Source organism: Doryrhamphus excisus, linkage group LG12, assembly GCF_037039965.1.
Source record: "Doryrhamphus excisus strain RoL-2023G ecotype Guam linkage group LG12, RoL_Dexc_Guam_v1.1, whole genome shotgun sequence".
In the NCBI taxonomy this organism is placed as follows: Eukaryota; Metazoa; Chordata; class Actinopteri; order Syngnathiformes; family Syngnathidae; genus Doryrhamphus; species Doryrhamphus excisus.
In genome coordinates, this window is record NC_136368.1 from 17,725,366 (window position 1) to 17,738,504 (window position 13,139).

The 13,139-nt window shown below is 39.4% G+C and overlaps 2 protein-coding genes across 4 annotated transcripts in view; one reads left to right on the forward strand and one right to left on the reverse strand.

Annotated features, from left to right (window-relative positions):
- The window catches only part of dpp10 (dipeptidyl peptidase like 10), a 91,822-nt gene extending 87,011 nt beyond the window's left edge, over positions 1-4,811 (forward strand). For both annotated transcript variants that reach the window (XM_058082843.2, XM_058082844.2), the window contains exons 23-26: positions 151-209; positions 512-584; positions 866-939; positions 2,119-4,811. In XM_058082843.2, the coding sequence (XP_057938826.2) occupies positions 151-209; positions 512-584; positions 866-939; positions 2,119-2,256 (344 nt within the window). In that variant the 3' untranslated portion in view covers positions 2,257-4,811. The remainder of the gene's footprint in view (positions 1-150; positions 210-511; positions 585-865; positions 940-2,118) is intronic.
- Positions 2,506-13,139, reverse strand: part of LOC131136221 (inactive dipeptidyl peptidase 10-like) — a 37,418-nt gene continuing 26,784 nt past the window's right edge. For both annotated transcript variants that reach the window (XM_058082840.2, XM_058082839.2), the window contains exons 18-26: positions 12,866-12,964; positions 11,284-11,353; positions 11,021-11,215; positions 9,175-9,229; positions 8,993-9,092; positions 8,332-8,390; positions 7,499-7,571; positions 6,158-6,231; positions 2,506-5,719 (exon numbers count right to left, since the gene is read on the reverse strand). In XM_058082840.2, the coding sequence (XP_057938823.2) occupies positions 5,585-5,719; positions 6,158-6,231; positions 7,499-7,571; positions 8,332-8,390; positions 8,993-9,092; positions 9,175-9,229; positions 11,021-11,215; positions 11,284-11,353; positions 12,866-12,964 (860 nt within the window). In that variant the 3' untranslated portion in view covers positions 2,506-5,584. The remainder of the gene's footprint in view (positions 5,720-6,157; positions 6,232-7,498; positions 7,572-8,331; positions 8,391-8,992; positions 9,093-9,174; positions 9,230-11,020; positions 11,216-11,283; positions 11,354-12,865; positions 12,965-13,139) is intronic.

Consider the following 13,139-nt stretch of genomic DNA (forward strand, 5'->3'; position numbering starts at 1 on the left):
TACAATTTCATCACGCAGATATTTCAGTATTCATGTGCATATTCATGTAATGATATGAAACACATGGGAGGCAGCAAGGGATCTAGTATTTCATATGTAGTTTTCCTATCAGGTTCGCTGTTAAGAATGTGTCATTTGTCGTTTCCGTAGCGTCCGCCTTCTCCGAGCGTTACCTTGGCATGCCGACACAGGATGACAGCAGATACCAGGTGGGTATTCACCACTTCCTGTCATCTGGCTGTCAGTCATTTGGAAGCTGCTTGTAATTAGCCACTGATTAAAACCCCAAAGCTGAAGTTCTGGTTTGGACTCAGAATATTCATAACATGATTTTAAAAATGTGAAGCAGCCAGAAAATGATCCCATTGTGTCACTATTATGAAAATATTATGATATTGATTAATGTTATTTTGTTCTCAACTGGAATATTTATTTTAAACAAAGTGTTCTCTTTATTTTTCTTTCCAACAACTTCAACTTTTCTAATATCTATTTCTCATTACCTTTCCAGTTCTCCAGTGTGCTGCAGAATGTTCACGCGCTACGAGAGCAGACACTGATGCTTGTGCACGCCACCGCAGATGGTAAGTGAAAATAAATTGTGCGGAAATGAATATGCTGAATCTTTTGAGCATCGCGGCCGAGTACAAAGAAGCAAGCAATCCTGAAAAGGTAACGAGGCAAATTGTTTTAATAAAAAAAAAAAAAAAAAAGGGAAGCGGCTTATCTAAATGGATGCAGGGATTTTCAGAGGGAAAGCATTCTCTGATGAAATGTGCGTGCAAAATTTGACGTATTTTAATTCTGCAAGAATCCCGATTTGAAGATGAGGCTGAACTGCGTTGACATCTTTTGCTATTTGCAGCAAACATCCACTTTCAACATACTGCTGAGCTTGTCAAGAGCCTGGTGAAAGTTGGAGCAAACTACTCCATGCAGGTGAGCATCACGGAACACCTGCTGTGCCTCGGGATTAAAATATACATATAGTATATTTTTCGGACTCTTCCAAGATGACGTAATGTTTTGGTCAAATAGTTTGTAAAATTAAATTACTCCCCAAAAATGCGACTTATACTCCAGTGCGATTTATGTATGTTTTTTTTACACCTAATTATGCATTTTTGGCCTTGTGCAATTTAAATAAATAAATAAATAAATAATAATGAATAAATAATAATTTTGTAGTTTGTAAAATAAATTACTCTGCAAAAATGTGACTTATACTCCAGTGCGATTTATCCTTTTTTTATACCTAATTATGCATTTTTGGCCTTGTGCAACTTGTGCAAAAAATTGTGCAAAAATGGATAATACAAACTACAAAATTCTTATTTATGTCTTAAACTACTTACAAAATTATGCATTTTTGGCCTAAGTTGCACAAGCCCAAAAATGCATAATTAGGTGTAAAAAAAAAAAACATGCATAAATCGCACTGGAGTATAAGTTGCATTTTTGGGGAGTAATTTATTTTACAAACTACAAAATTCTTAGTTATGTCTTATGCTACTTACAAAATTATGCATAATGGCCGAAGTTACTCAAGGCCAAAAATGCATAATTTGGTGTAAAAAAAAAAAACATACACAAATCGCACTGGAGTATAAGTCGCATTTTTTGCGCTTAATTTATTTTACAAACTACTTGACCAAAACAGACATTACGTCCTCTTGGAAGGCAAGTTCTAACATTAATTAAAAAATCGAGAACAGGCTGAATAGATGTAAGATATGAATGTGAGTGTGAATGGTTGTTTGTTTGTCTTTATGTGCCCGAAGACAGCTGGGATAGGCTCCCCGCGACCCTCGCGAGGACAAGCAGTAGAAAATGAACGAATGAATGAAAGTCGCTCTGGAGTATAAGTCGCAGGAACAGCCAACCTATGAAAAAAAAGTGAGGACGCTTATCTTAAAATCGTGAGGCTAAGCGGTAGAAAATGAATGAATGAACCCAACCCCTCGGTGCCGGCAATAAGCACCGACCGAAAGCGGTAACAGTTTTTAAGATGAAATATCAAGGCCAACACAAAAGTAAGAAAAAGCGAAAAGGTCCTACCCGACCCATCTGGCCTCCAGATGTTTTGAATAGAATCCCATTGTGTCTTCTTCCCACCAGCTCTACCCAGACGAAGGTCACTTCCTGTCACATCAGAGCCACCAGCACCTGTATGCCACTCTCATCAGCTTCTACAGAGACTGCCTGAGGGAGGAGTTACTGCCACTGACTGATGACGAAGAAGAAGAAGAGGAGTAAAATGACTCTTTTAGGGTCAGATGTCAGGTTTTCGAGTGAAGATCGAGTGAAGCCTTTTGCTTTTGGACCAAGAGATCGCTACGGACAGGACAAGAGACATCGTACGGACATCTAGGATGACGGTGACACTTTTTACTGCTGGGAACGAGTCAGGAAATGACCTTTTGGCGTAAAATAATTTCACGGCGAAGCACACCGAACACTCTTCATCATTTGTCATCGACACAATCCAAGTGCATGCTCGATTCCCCTTTGTGATTTCCATCCCCTGTAACACCCTCGTTTCTCCTGTGGTAGCACTTGGGAACAACAAACGAACACTTTTGATCTCACATCTTCCGTTGTTGTTGTACTGCGATTCACGGTATAGTCATGAAATATGTACATATTTCTCAATAGTCGACAAACGGTTAAGCACAGTATTTTCTTCATGAGCTGACATTGTGAGTGAACGTGTGACTGAAAAAACACAAAGGAAAACAAATGTAGTATTTTAAAGTCAACGGGCAAATGGCTTTCAGTAGAATTCCATTAGAATCACAAGTTTTGCATAACATTAACAATCAACCAACTTTATAGTAAATACATTGCACTGGTAATCGGAGGTGGTATTCATTTCTTATCATGAGAGTACTAAGGTATTGTCCTAAAAAAATGCTCCTCGACTACTTGGGGTGTAACGGTACGCCAGCATCGCGGTTGGGTATCAGTGACATATGGTGCGCATTGACGAAATCAAATGCATTTTTTCCCCCAAAAAATAAGCATTTTCTAGCATAAAAATGGCTACATGAAGTAAAATATAATATAAAAATATCTGACTTGTTGCTAAATCTAGCTGGAGTGGTGCATCTGTCTTTCCTCTCTAGGGTAGTAGTACAGCAGTGACAAGCACACCCCGGCCACTTCAGAGTGAGGGCGAGTACTGTTGCGTCTCGGTTCTCTTTGTTATTGTTCTGACGAGCAAGAATAAGGATGTCACAATTACATAGGCAGTAGAATGTCAACGGTGTATTATAAATGTTGCTGCAATTACATCAGCCACATGCTGACAAAAACACAAACCTGCACTCACTGAAGTGCACTCAGAGGCTCAGTAGGCTATAGAATGCCATGGTGTATTATAAATGTTGCTGCAATTACATCAGCCACATGCTGACAAAAACATAAATATGCACTCACTGAAGTGCACTCAGTGTGCACACTTAATCTGTGTGAGACTGTGTGAGTTAAATGTCAATGTGAGAATTCAGTGATTTTGACATAAGAAAATACATTTATAATACATCTTAATTGAGAAATGTATTTATTTTAAGTATTTTTTTTCATTATGACACATAAGGTTCTACTTCACCTGCCTCTCCCAATCAGACGTCAAATTATGACTTTATGTATTTCACCAGGAAGACCACGCGGGTGGGCGAAACCCATACATGTACCGTTACACCCTGACTAATGCCAAATAAGTGCGATTCCCACTGAAATCCTTCACTGGTTATTATCCAGTCACGTCGATTGTACAGAGGTTTTGTGTAGAAATGTACAATACCTTGCAATGTTCAACATACTGTACAATATCTTACTGGCAGCAGTAGTTTTGCATTAGCGGCGTCATGTAAACCGATGTCAACTCAGGTGTTTGAGACATAGCGTTGCATATTTTAGAATCTTTAAAAAGATGCTAAAACTGCTAAAAGTCTGCTGTGTGTTCACAATGAAGTTGTTATGAATTCCATATGACGAAAATAAACACGTTCATCATTTTTGCAGTATGTTCCATCTTGGTATGCTGTTTCATGAAAAATCAAAAGTGGTGCACATGAGTCCTTCAGGATGCTGTTCAAAGAACACATACTGTACATGGAAGTACACTGAAGTAGAGGTATTAGGATGGGGGGGTGTCTACTGGAAACGTGTCAGGTTTTGTACAGTACAATACAGAAGAGTGTGTACATAAATATATTTTTGAGATGTCCAATCTCATAGAAAGTTTTTTGGGGATCAATTAATTTGACATGAATCTGTTGTATATTTTTCTTTCTGGTATGGTTTCCCTGTTGTTATTTTTTTTTTTTGGTTTTGTTTTACTTAAAATGAATTTTGTAACACGTGGTCACTTTTTTTCTTGTCGTTTTAGGAAGGGAAACGGGTGAGGTCGTGATGTCAGGGTTGTTGTGATTGTCCTCTAGTCATGGTTCTAAATAAATAGATCAATAACAAACAAATGTGTATTAAGTCGGTACAGCGCCTGATGGGCTCAATTGCAGTAATTGGAGAAGATAAACCATCTGTAAAGGTTGAATTGAGGAACCTGGACTCTTGGTTGAAGATGTTTCACCTTCAAACCTTCTTTGTGAGTTCTTTTTCATTTTGGTGTCATGTTGTGATTCCATTGTGGAGCGGCTGAAGGCCAGATTAACTTGGAAAAGTGACCAATTTATGAGGGGGGTTTTGAAGACAAATCCAGGTAAGACCAAGGACAATGGATGTGGAATGTGCAGGCATTAAGAACAAGCCAACGGAGTGAGTTTGATGAAACCTTGAAATTCAAATAGGAAAGTGGCGAAGGATGACAATATTTGAATTAATGCTTACAAGAAATATTTTTATGCTGAACAGACTTCACTTTCACATATTACATATTCAAACAGTAGTTACTCTTAGCATATTTTTAGCTTAATCGTAATTTCGTAATTCGTTCCGGGTTCAATTCCACCCTCATCCATCGTGCATGCGTGGGTTTTCTCCGGGTACTCCGGTTTCCTCCCACATTCCATAAAAACATGCTAGGTTAATTGGCGACTCCAAATTGTCCATAGGTATGAATGTGAGTGTGAATGGTTGTTTGTCTATATGTATGTGCCCTGTGATTGGCTGGCGACCAGTCAAGAAGACAGCTGGGATAGGCTCCAGCAACCCCTGCACCCTCATGAGGTAAAGCGTTACAAATTAATGAATGAATTGGTAATGGTAAAAGTGAGCCTGTCCAGCAAAGATAATGTAATGTAATGTAAGGTAAAGTCTCATCAATGTTTTGTGTACCAATACTACATATTACTTGTATTCAATATGACTAATAATAGACCATGGTCAAGCATGAGAGAATTTGATTTTAACATTATACAGTCCCTTTGTCAATTGTCAATTTTTAACTTTTCAAGATAGTAATACTGATGTGTCTACATACATGTTCTCTCACGGTCAACGGTTGCCTCGTTAGGTCAGCCCTTCAGGAAATCAAAGGTCCAATATCTCTGCGCTGGTTCATGCAACCGGGTGCTAGAGTCATGGAAGACAGTCTCACTGCAGGACGTTCTCCATCTCATCTTCAGTCGTCATCTTTAGATGTCTGTTGGTCGGAAATCTCCTCCTCAAAGCAATCCTTAAAAAATGCGACCACTGAGTTCAACATGTAACGCTGGCTCTTGACGGATGCAATAACGTGTCCTTCATCTGGGAAAATCTGGGTAAAATAACAAATTGACACACTTAAATAACATTTCAAGGCAGACCTAAAGAGGCCATGTCGGGTTCTGAGCAGCCTGCATAAAAAAAAGTTTAGCTTTACCTTCAGAGATTTTAACAAAATAATTTATACTTAGTGAAGACTGCGGTAAAGTTGTGTGTTTATTTTGCGGAGAGCAGATGGACCTGTAATTTGAATCGACAATACGAGACCAAACACAGAGATAAATTGAAAAACCTGACTGATGGCACAGATGTCTGAATCCCTCCCAGCTAAGCTGCTAAACAACAAGATGTTTTCAGGTGGTGGCCGGTTAAAAACAGTTGGTATAGTCATTGGCATAGCCACTTCGCGTAGGTTGTTCTGTCTTCTGAATGCACATTCTATAATTCATATTTAACTTTTTCTCCAGTTAAGCAACACCATAAACATTACCTGGAGAGTGTAGTTCTGATTGGATGCAGACAGGTGGCGAATCAACTCAGCAGAATGTTGGAAATGAACAGTAGCTACGAAACAAGGGAAAATAAACACTTGTATAATTCACCATGTAGCATATTCTCAGTCAGTGGGACTACGTACTTGTACACCTCAAATAAAAAAAGTGTATTAGGCCAAATGAATAAAGTATTTATTGATGGTAGAGTATATTTTTCATTTATATCATATCTACATACTGGATTGGTCGTAAGCCAAATCGTCAGTCACGTTTACAGTATACTTGTCACGCCCTGTGTGGGTTCCCTTGTGACAGTTTGTTTGTGTTCCCTGTGTGGGCTTTAGTTTCCGTTTTTGACACCCTTATTTTGTAAGGAACTTCCTACTTTGCCCTGACTTCCTTCGTTGCCCCAATCATCCACACCTGGCCCTAATTTGTGTTGGTATTTAGTTCAGGTGTGTGCTTCGCCCCGTGTGGGATCATTGTTGTTTGAGTTGCTTTTCCTTCTGCTGCAATTATTGCTAAAATAAATATTAGTTACCTGCATTTGGTCCTGCTCTCTGCATCCTGGGGTCGAACCTTAAAACTCTCGAAACCGACCGTGACAATACTAACAACCGTTCACAATCACATTCATAACGCGGGCCTGGAGGTGAGGCGTGGGTGGAATAAATTAAAACAAACTGTTTTTGCAGGAAGCAAGGAAATACAAGGAAATACAACTGGAATAGGTGCAGATTCTGGAAGATCTAGAAAGCTTTCTGTGTTGCTGCTGTATAAGAGTCAGGAACTCAATGCAAAGAGACAAAGAATTATCAAAATAGGTCTCCTTTAAAATCCTTTTTTTTTTGGTACATGTTTGTATATTTCTGAGGGATATCTTTTTAGTGTTAAGTTACTGTGTGATGAGTTTAGAGTTCTCAGAAAAGTGTTCTTAATAAGATGACATTGTGAGTCAGACTGTTTTGCACAGTATTTATTTAAACAATTCGTAGTTTTAAAGCAAAGGAGATGCCACAGGATTCGAATTCAGTAAATTAGTCACACTAATTAGCGGCTTATACACCAGAAGTTTTATTTTATGGTACCTAGTATGGATGTTTTTGCAACTAAGTTCGATTTTTTTCCCCACAGTCCGGTTAAATTTTTAAAATGTTTAGCTTGAAAAGTTTCTTGCCGACTGAACTTATGACGCAAATGAAAAAAGGGAAGGTTTGTGCCAAACTCTCAGAAGCAATTTGAGGTTCAATGTATTCCACAAAACACTACGCCACATGGACAGTGTGATTCCCGTACAGTACAATCTTTCCTGGGTCTGCACCTGTAGCTGCACTCACCATCTGCTGTGCCATGGATGATAAGGAATTTCAATGGACCCGGTCCAGTGATGTTACGGAGTAGACTGGAAACCTGCCAGATAAAGGAAACAACAGTTGGTCGTACACAGATATGCATGACAAATTTAATATCAAGTAAACACGCAATTTTTAGGAGATGAATTTGCAGTCTGGAAACTGATTTTTGCTAAAACATTGGAAAGAAAGTGCTTGTAAAAATCTAATACATTAAGTTTTGAGGCCACTGCTTTTTTACTGAAACGCACAATTGGTCTTTTTGGGTTAGTTTGGATTCTTCTTAGTGATGTGCGATACCTGTGATTTTGTTTCCGATCGTGGGCGTGCTGGAGCCTATCCCACCTGTCTTCAGGTGAGAGGTGGGGTACACCCTGGACTGGTGGCCAGCCAATCACAAGGCACATATAGACAAACAACCATTCACACTCACATTCATACCTATGGACAATTTGGTCGCTAATTAACCTAGCATGTTTTTGGAATGTGGGAGGAAACCGGGAAAACCCTTGCATGCACAGGGAGAACATGCAAATTCCACACAGAGATTGCAGAGAGTGGAATTGAACTCTTAGCTGTGAGGCCTGTATGCTAACCACTCGGGCAAACCATCAGGCTACTATTCAGTTTAGTTGGGACTCTCTGCTCGTCGCGTCATTATTGTTTGGATTTTTTAATGAACTTGTGAGCTTCCCTTTTTTCCCTGAATTAAAAGACAATTGACCGCACCTGTACGATGTCCTTGAATCCTGAGGGTGGCGCTACATGCTTTTAATAGCAGAAAGTGACACATGAAATACAGTATTACTATATTGTACCTCATACTTGCGATTTTCTTGCTCGGGAAATCCAAAATATTTCTCAGAAAGGGCAGACCCTTTAAAAGGAAGAAAAGAAAACTGGGTTTATGTATAAGTCATCCCTCATTTATTATGGTTAAATGGTTAGTGACCCAACTGTGATAAGTGAATTTCCGTGAAGTAGGATTCTTTATTAATAAATTGAATATTTTTGTAGTTTGAGCATAAGGAAATATGAACTTCAACATCAGACGCTGGTAGACGTGAAATAACACCCATATAGTCTTTGTTTATGTTTATGGAATCACATAAGATACAGGCGTCACTAGCTTAACATGCTACCAAGCAATTGAACAGTAAGGTGAATTTCCGTGAAGTACGATTCTTTATTAATAAATTGAATATTTATGTAGTTTGAGCATAAGGAAATATGAACTTCAACATTAGACGCCGGTAGACGTGAAATAACACCCATATAGTCTTTGTTTATGTTTATGGAATCACATAAGATACAGGCGCCACTAGCTTAACATGCTACCAAGCTACTGAACAGTAATGTTGATGATTATTTTGTGAATTAAGAGTGTTTAATCACAAAGATTTTACAGTATATATGATTAAACAAGCAAAGAACAAAGTAAACACAATTATTAACACACGATATGCCTTAATCTCTTACCATGTAGCTTCCAGTTTGTTATAGGAGCTACTGCTATGCCACAGCTAAATATTGAGCTGTAGGAGAGCAGCAGGATTGATGTGAGAAAACCTCCGTATGCCTAAAAAACAGAAAGATTTAGAATATTTTACAGGGAAAATGCGAAAGAGAAGGTAATGGCGCTATAACTATTTGTATCTTACCTTTCCATAAACTCCAACTCTGTTCTCATCAATATAAGGAAGCATGATGAGATGTCTGGAGGATAAAATAGCAGTATCACTTTCATCTAATAGTACTATGTAGGGGTGTAATACAGTGTATACAAAGATAAAGATTATATATCATTTAATTTATAGAGCATTCTCATCTCCACACACCGGTTACGTGTCCTAAATCTAGATTCAAGCAAGACCAAAGAGCTGTGAAATGACCTCAGGGAGAAGATTGTAGTCCTGCACAAGACTGAAATGAACTACAAGACGTTTGGTAAGAAAGAAACCACTATTGATGCAGTAACACATTAATGGAACTCATCCTAGATGATAGTAAATCACTGGCGCTCCGTGAAACTGTTCAAAATCCTGATTTGAAACATCAACAAATATTTATTTCCCTTTTCAGTGCATTATAATACAAGAAAACTAGTTAATTTGAGCTAGCTTACAATGCTGTCATTGGGATACACCTATCTATGAAGCTCTCTAAAGAAAAAAACGTTGCATCATTTAATATACATATACATGCTGTGATCATGCATTAACACGTACACTGATGATAACATATAGTTGCAGTATCTTGCTAAAATTTGATGATTTAAATCACGACCAAAAAGTCCTTTCTCGGCCCACGAGTACACATACTTATGCTAGTTCCTTCAATAACAACAGCAGCGACAACACTTGCGATGGCTGTGTCTTCCAGCACATGTGCTCCAGTCGTCAGGTAACAAATGCTGATGGCAAAAATGCATCTTGTTGAGTAGCGAAAATGGAGAGCTACGTATGTATTCACTCTTCCGTCTGTGAATGACGTTGAGACTAGCGATTAGCAACGTGCCAGATAAAAATAGTTTTTCATGTTAGCTGCTACAATAATAATATCACTGTGGCTTGGTTGATATACATGTCAGTTATGTTAACGGAAAAATTTTGCCTTTTTTTGTGAGGGCCTTAGCGTCAAAATAGATATTTTACATGACGACCGTTGCTAGCTAGCTCATATAATATAATCTAATATAATCTTCTCATGCTAGAATGCACAGAAAAGGGAAATAAATATGTGTTCATGTTTCACATAAAGACAAAATTGTAGTTCCCTTTTAAAAGGCAGGAGCTAGTTAATGATGTCAAGGGAGTTGGGAGCACCGTCAACAAGAAAAACATTAGTAATACACTTTGCTGTAATGAACTGTGATCCCGCAGTGCCCACAAGGTCTCCCTACTCAAGAAGACACATGTACAGGTCTGACTGAAGTTTGATAATCAACACCTGAATGACTCAGATAAGACTTGGGAGAATGTCATGTGGCCACATGAGACCAAAATGGAGGGCAGAGAAATGGTGAATGTGAGCCCAATAACAAAATCCCTTCTGTCGAACATGGTGATCTTTGAACGAAATCCTTGCCAATGAGGGTTTCTCCACAAAATATTTGGACACATTTTGTAGTGGAACTATAAAAACATGTTTTGTGTGATAATTTTTGGCTTTTTGGAATGGATTAATTGGATTTTACGGAAGCCCTGAGGGGACATAGCATGTTATTTCCAAAAGACAAGGCCCAACAACCATCAAGGATCATTGAAAACCTGTTGTCATAGTTACAATATCACTTCATAGCTCTACAATTGTTCAGCAAGGGGTGGCGAAATGCTGAAGATGGAAAGCATTTCCAACTGATTTTCGATGTGAGGAGGCGAGCCATTTCCAGAAATGTGTCATGGAGCTTTACATGATTTGGAAAGTTTTGCGAGATAACACAAAAAAATTGTCTTTTTTTTAATCCATCACATATTTTACATATAAACATCAAAAATATCATCCTACTTTATAATTGAGATCTGGTCATCAACATCCACAGTGCCAATTCGTTGGTGGACCTCATGAAGAACCTTCTGACCTTGGAAGCCGCTGCCACGTCCATCCAGACGAGCCACAATGACATCGTCTGAACTGACCAGCACCGAATCCCAACTGAGGCTGAAACGGTCACTCACAGCCTGACCACCAGGGGAGCTGTCACTACAAAAAAAACCTGCATTTTTATTCCTACTTTTGAATCAAATCATTTGATAAAAAAATGTACATACAGTATCAGCAGAAGAGGATGTTTGTTTGTTTCATCGAAATCCAGCGGAACAATTAACTCCATACGCAGCCCTGGAAAACAAACAAAATCATTTGATCGTTTTCTTAGTTTGTGTTTGGCCAGCAAACAAAACTACCCCAAATAATGTTTACTTACCACCTATAGTCTTATAATAGACTTGGTTGTTATATCAAGCCACACAAATAGCGTTATTTTGTTATATTCCAACCTGCAAAGTGTGATTACATACTGTTTTATTCTATAATAACTGTCTTACAATATCATGATAGGCTTATGCTATTCATCTCCATCCATCCATCTTATTCCGCTTATCCAAGGTGGAGTCGCCAGGGTAGAAGACTGAGCAGAGAATCCAAGACTTCCCACTCTGTGACTACTTCATCCAGCTCTTCTCAGAGGATCCTTCCCAAGCCAGTTGACAGACACAGTCAAAATGTTCCAGAGGTCTCCTGACTGGTCGGATGTGTTCTGAAGAACTTCCCAGGGAGACATGTGGGGGGGATCCTGACCTCCTCATCTGGCTCCTCTCAATGCAGAGGAGAAGCGGTTCTATTCCGAGTTTCTCCTAGATGACAGTGCTTCTCATCATATAAGGGAAACCCCAGGTTCAGTTTCACCCCTTGTTCCAGCGTTCTTGTCTTTTTGGTCACCACCCAAAGCTCAGCTTTCAGCTCAAAGGTACTTAAACTCCTCTACTTAGGACAGGATCTCATCCCAGACGGTAATGCCCAGAAGGTAATGCAACCTTTTCCGGGCAAGAACTATGGACTTGCTATGGAGGTGCTGATTCTCATCCCATCCACTTGACGCTCGGTTGCAAACTGATCCAATGAGAACTGAAGATCTTGGCTCGGTTAAGCTAGCAGGACAATATACAAACAACCCTGCAGCCACCAAACCGGATCCCCCAATGAACCCTATCCAGAAAAGTAATTGACAGAATCAGTGGGAAAGGGCAGCCCAACCTTTACTGGAAACTTGTCTCAATGCGGACCAAGCTCTGATACTGGTCATACAGGAAGCGAATCACCTGAATTAGGTAGTCTGGTACCCCGATACTGCCCACAGGATTCCACACGGAACACAGTTGAATGTGTCCAGAAAACACTGGTTGGGTAGACCCTAACCCTAACTCCCATGTACCCACAGGGACCCTGTGTAGAAGAGTGTAGAACTGAGTTTTTCAACCAAGACAGCATCCAGGGGTCTTAAGGAACTTTGAGGTCTGCACCGCTTGTGACAGTCAGACAGCATTAAAGACATTCAGGGGCCATAGAAAGGAGTACAATAAATGTTTCTACATTATTGTATTATTGGCAAGCAGTTATTCCACCAGACATTCTGGGCCCCATGAAATTAAACCCTGAAAAATCTGATCATATGTATTTATCTACTGCAACTACCGTGTCAGCTGCTGGCACCAACAGTCACCTGATTATGAACATAATCCCAGCCCTAGCGCAATGTCTGTATGCATACTTTTTATTTACATTTTCCAACGCATCAATGGTAGAACTAATTAATCAGAATGCTCCTGACTATGAATGGCTGCATTATCATACCAAAATTGTTGATTTGCACGGTTCTTTTTTCCCATTGAGGCATTTTCTTGTTGCTCAGTGAGTGTCGTAATACGGCGTTCATCTCCAGTGTCTTGTGCTCTGTCAATGACATTGCAAGCAAACAGTCAGTTTAAGCAAAGAAAACAAAAGAATAAAGCATAACCTTGCCTGAAAAACTGATGTTCATTCATTTTCTACCGCTTTTTCCTCACGAGGGTCACGGGGGGTGCTGGAGTCTATCCCAGCTGTCTTGGACTGGTGGCCAGCCAATCAC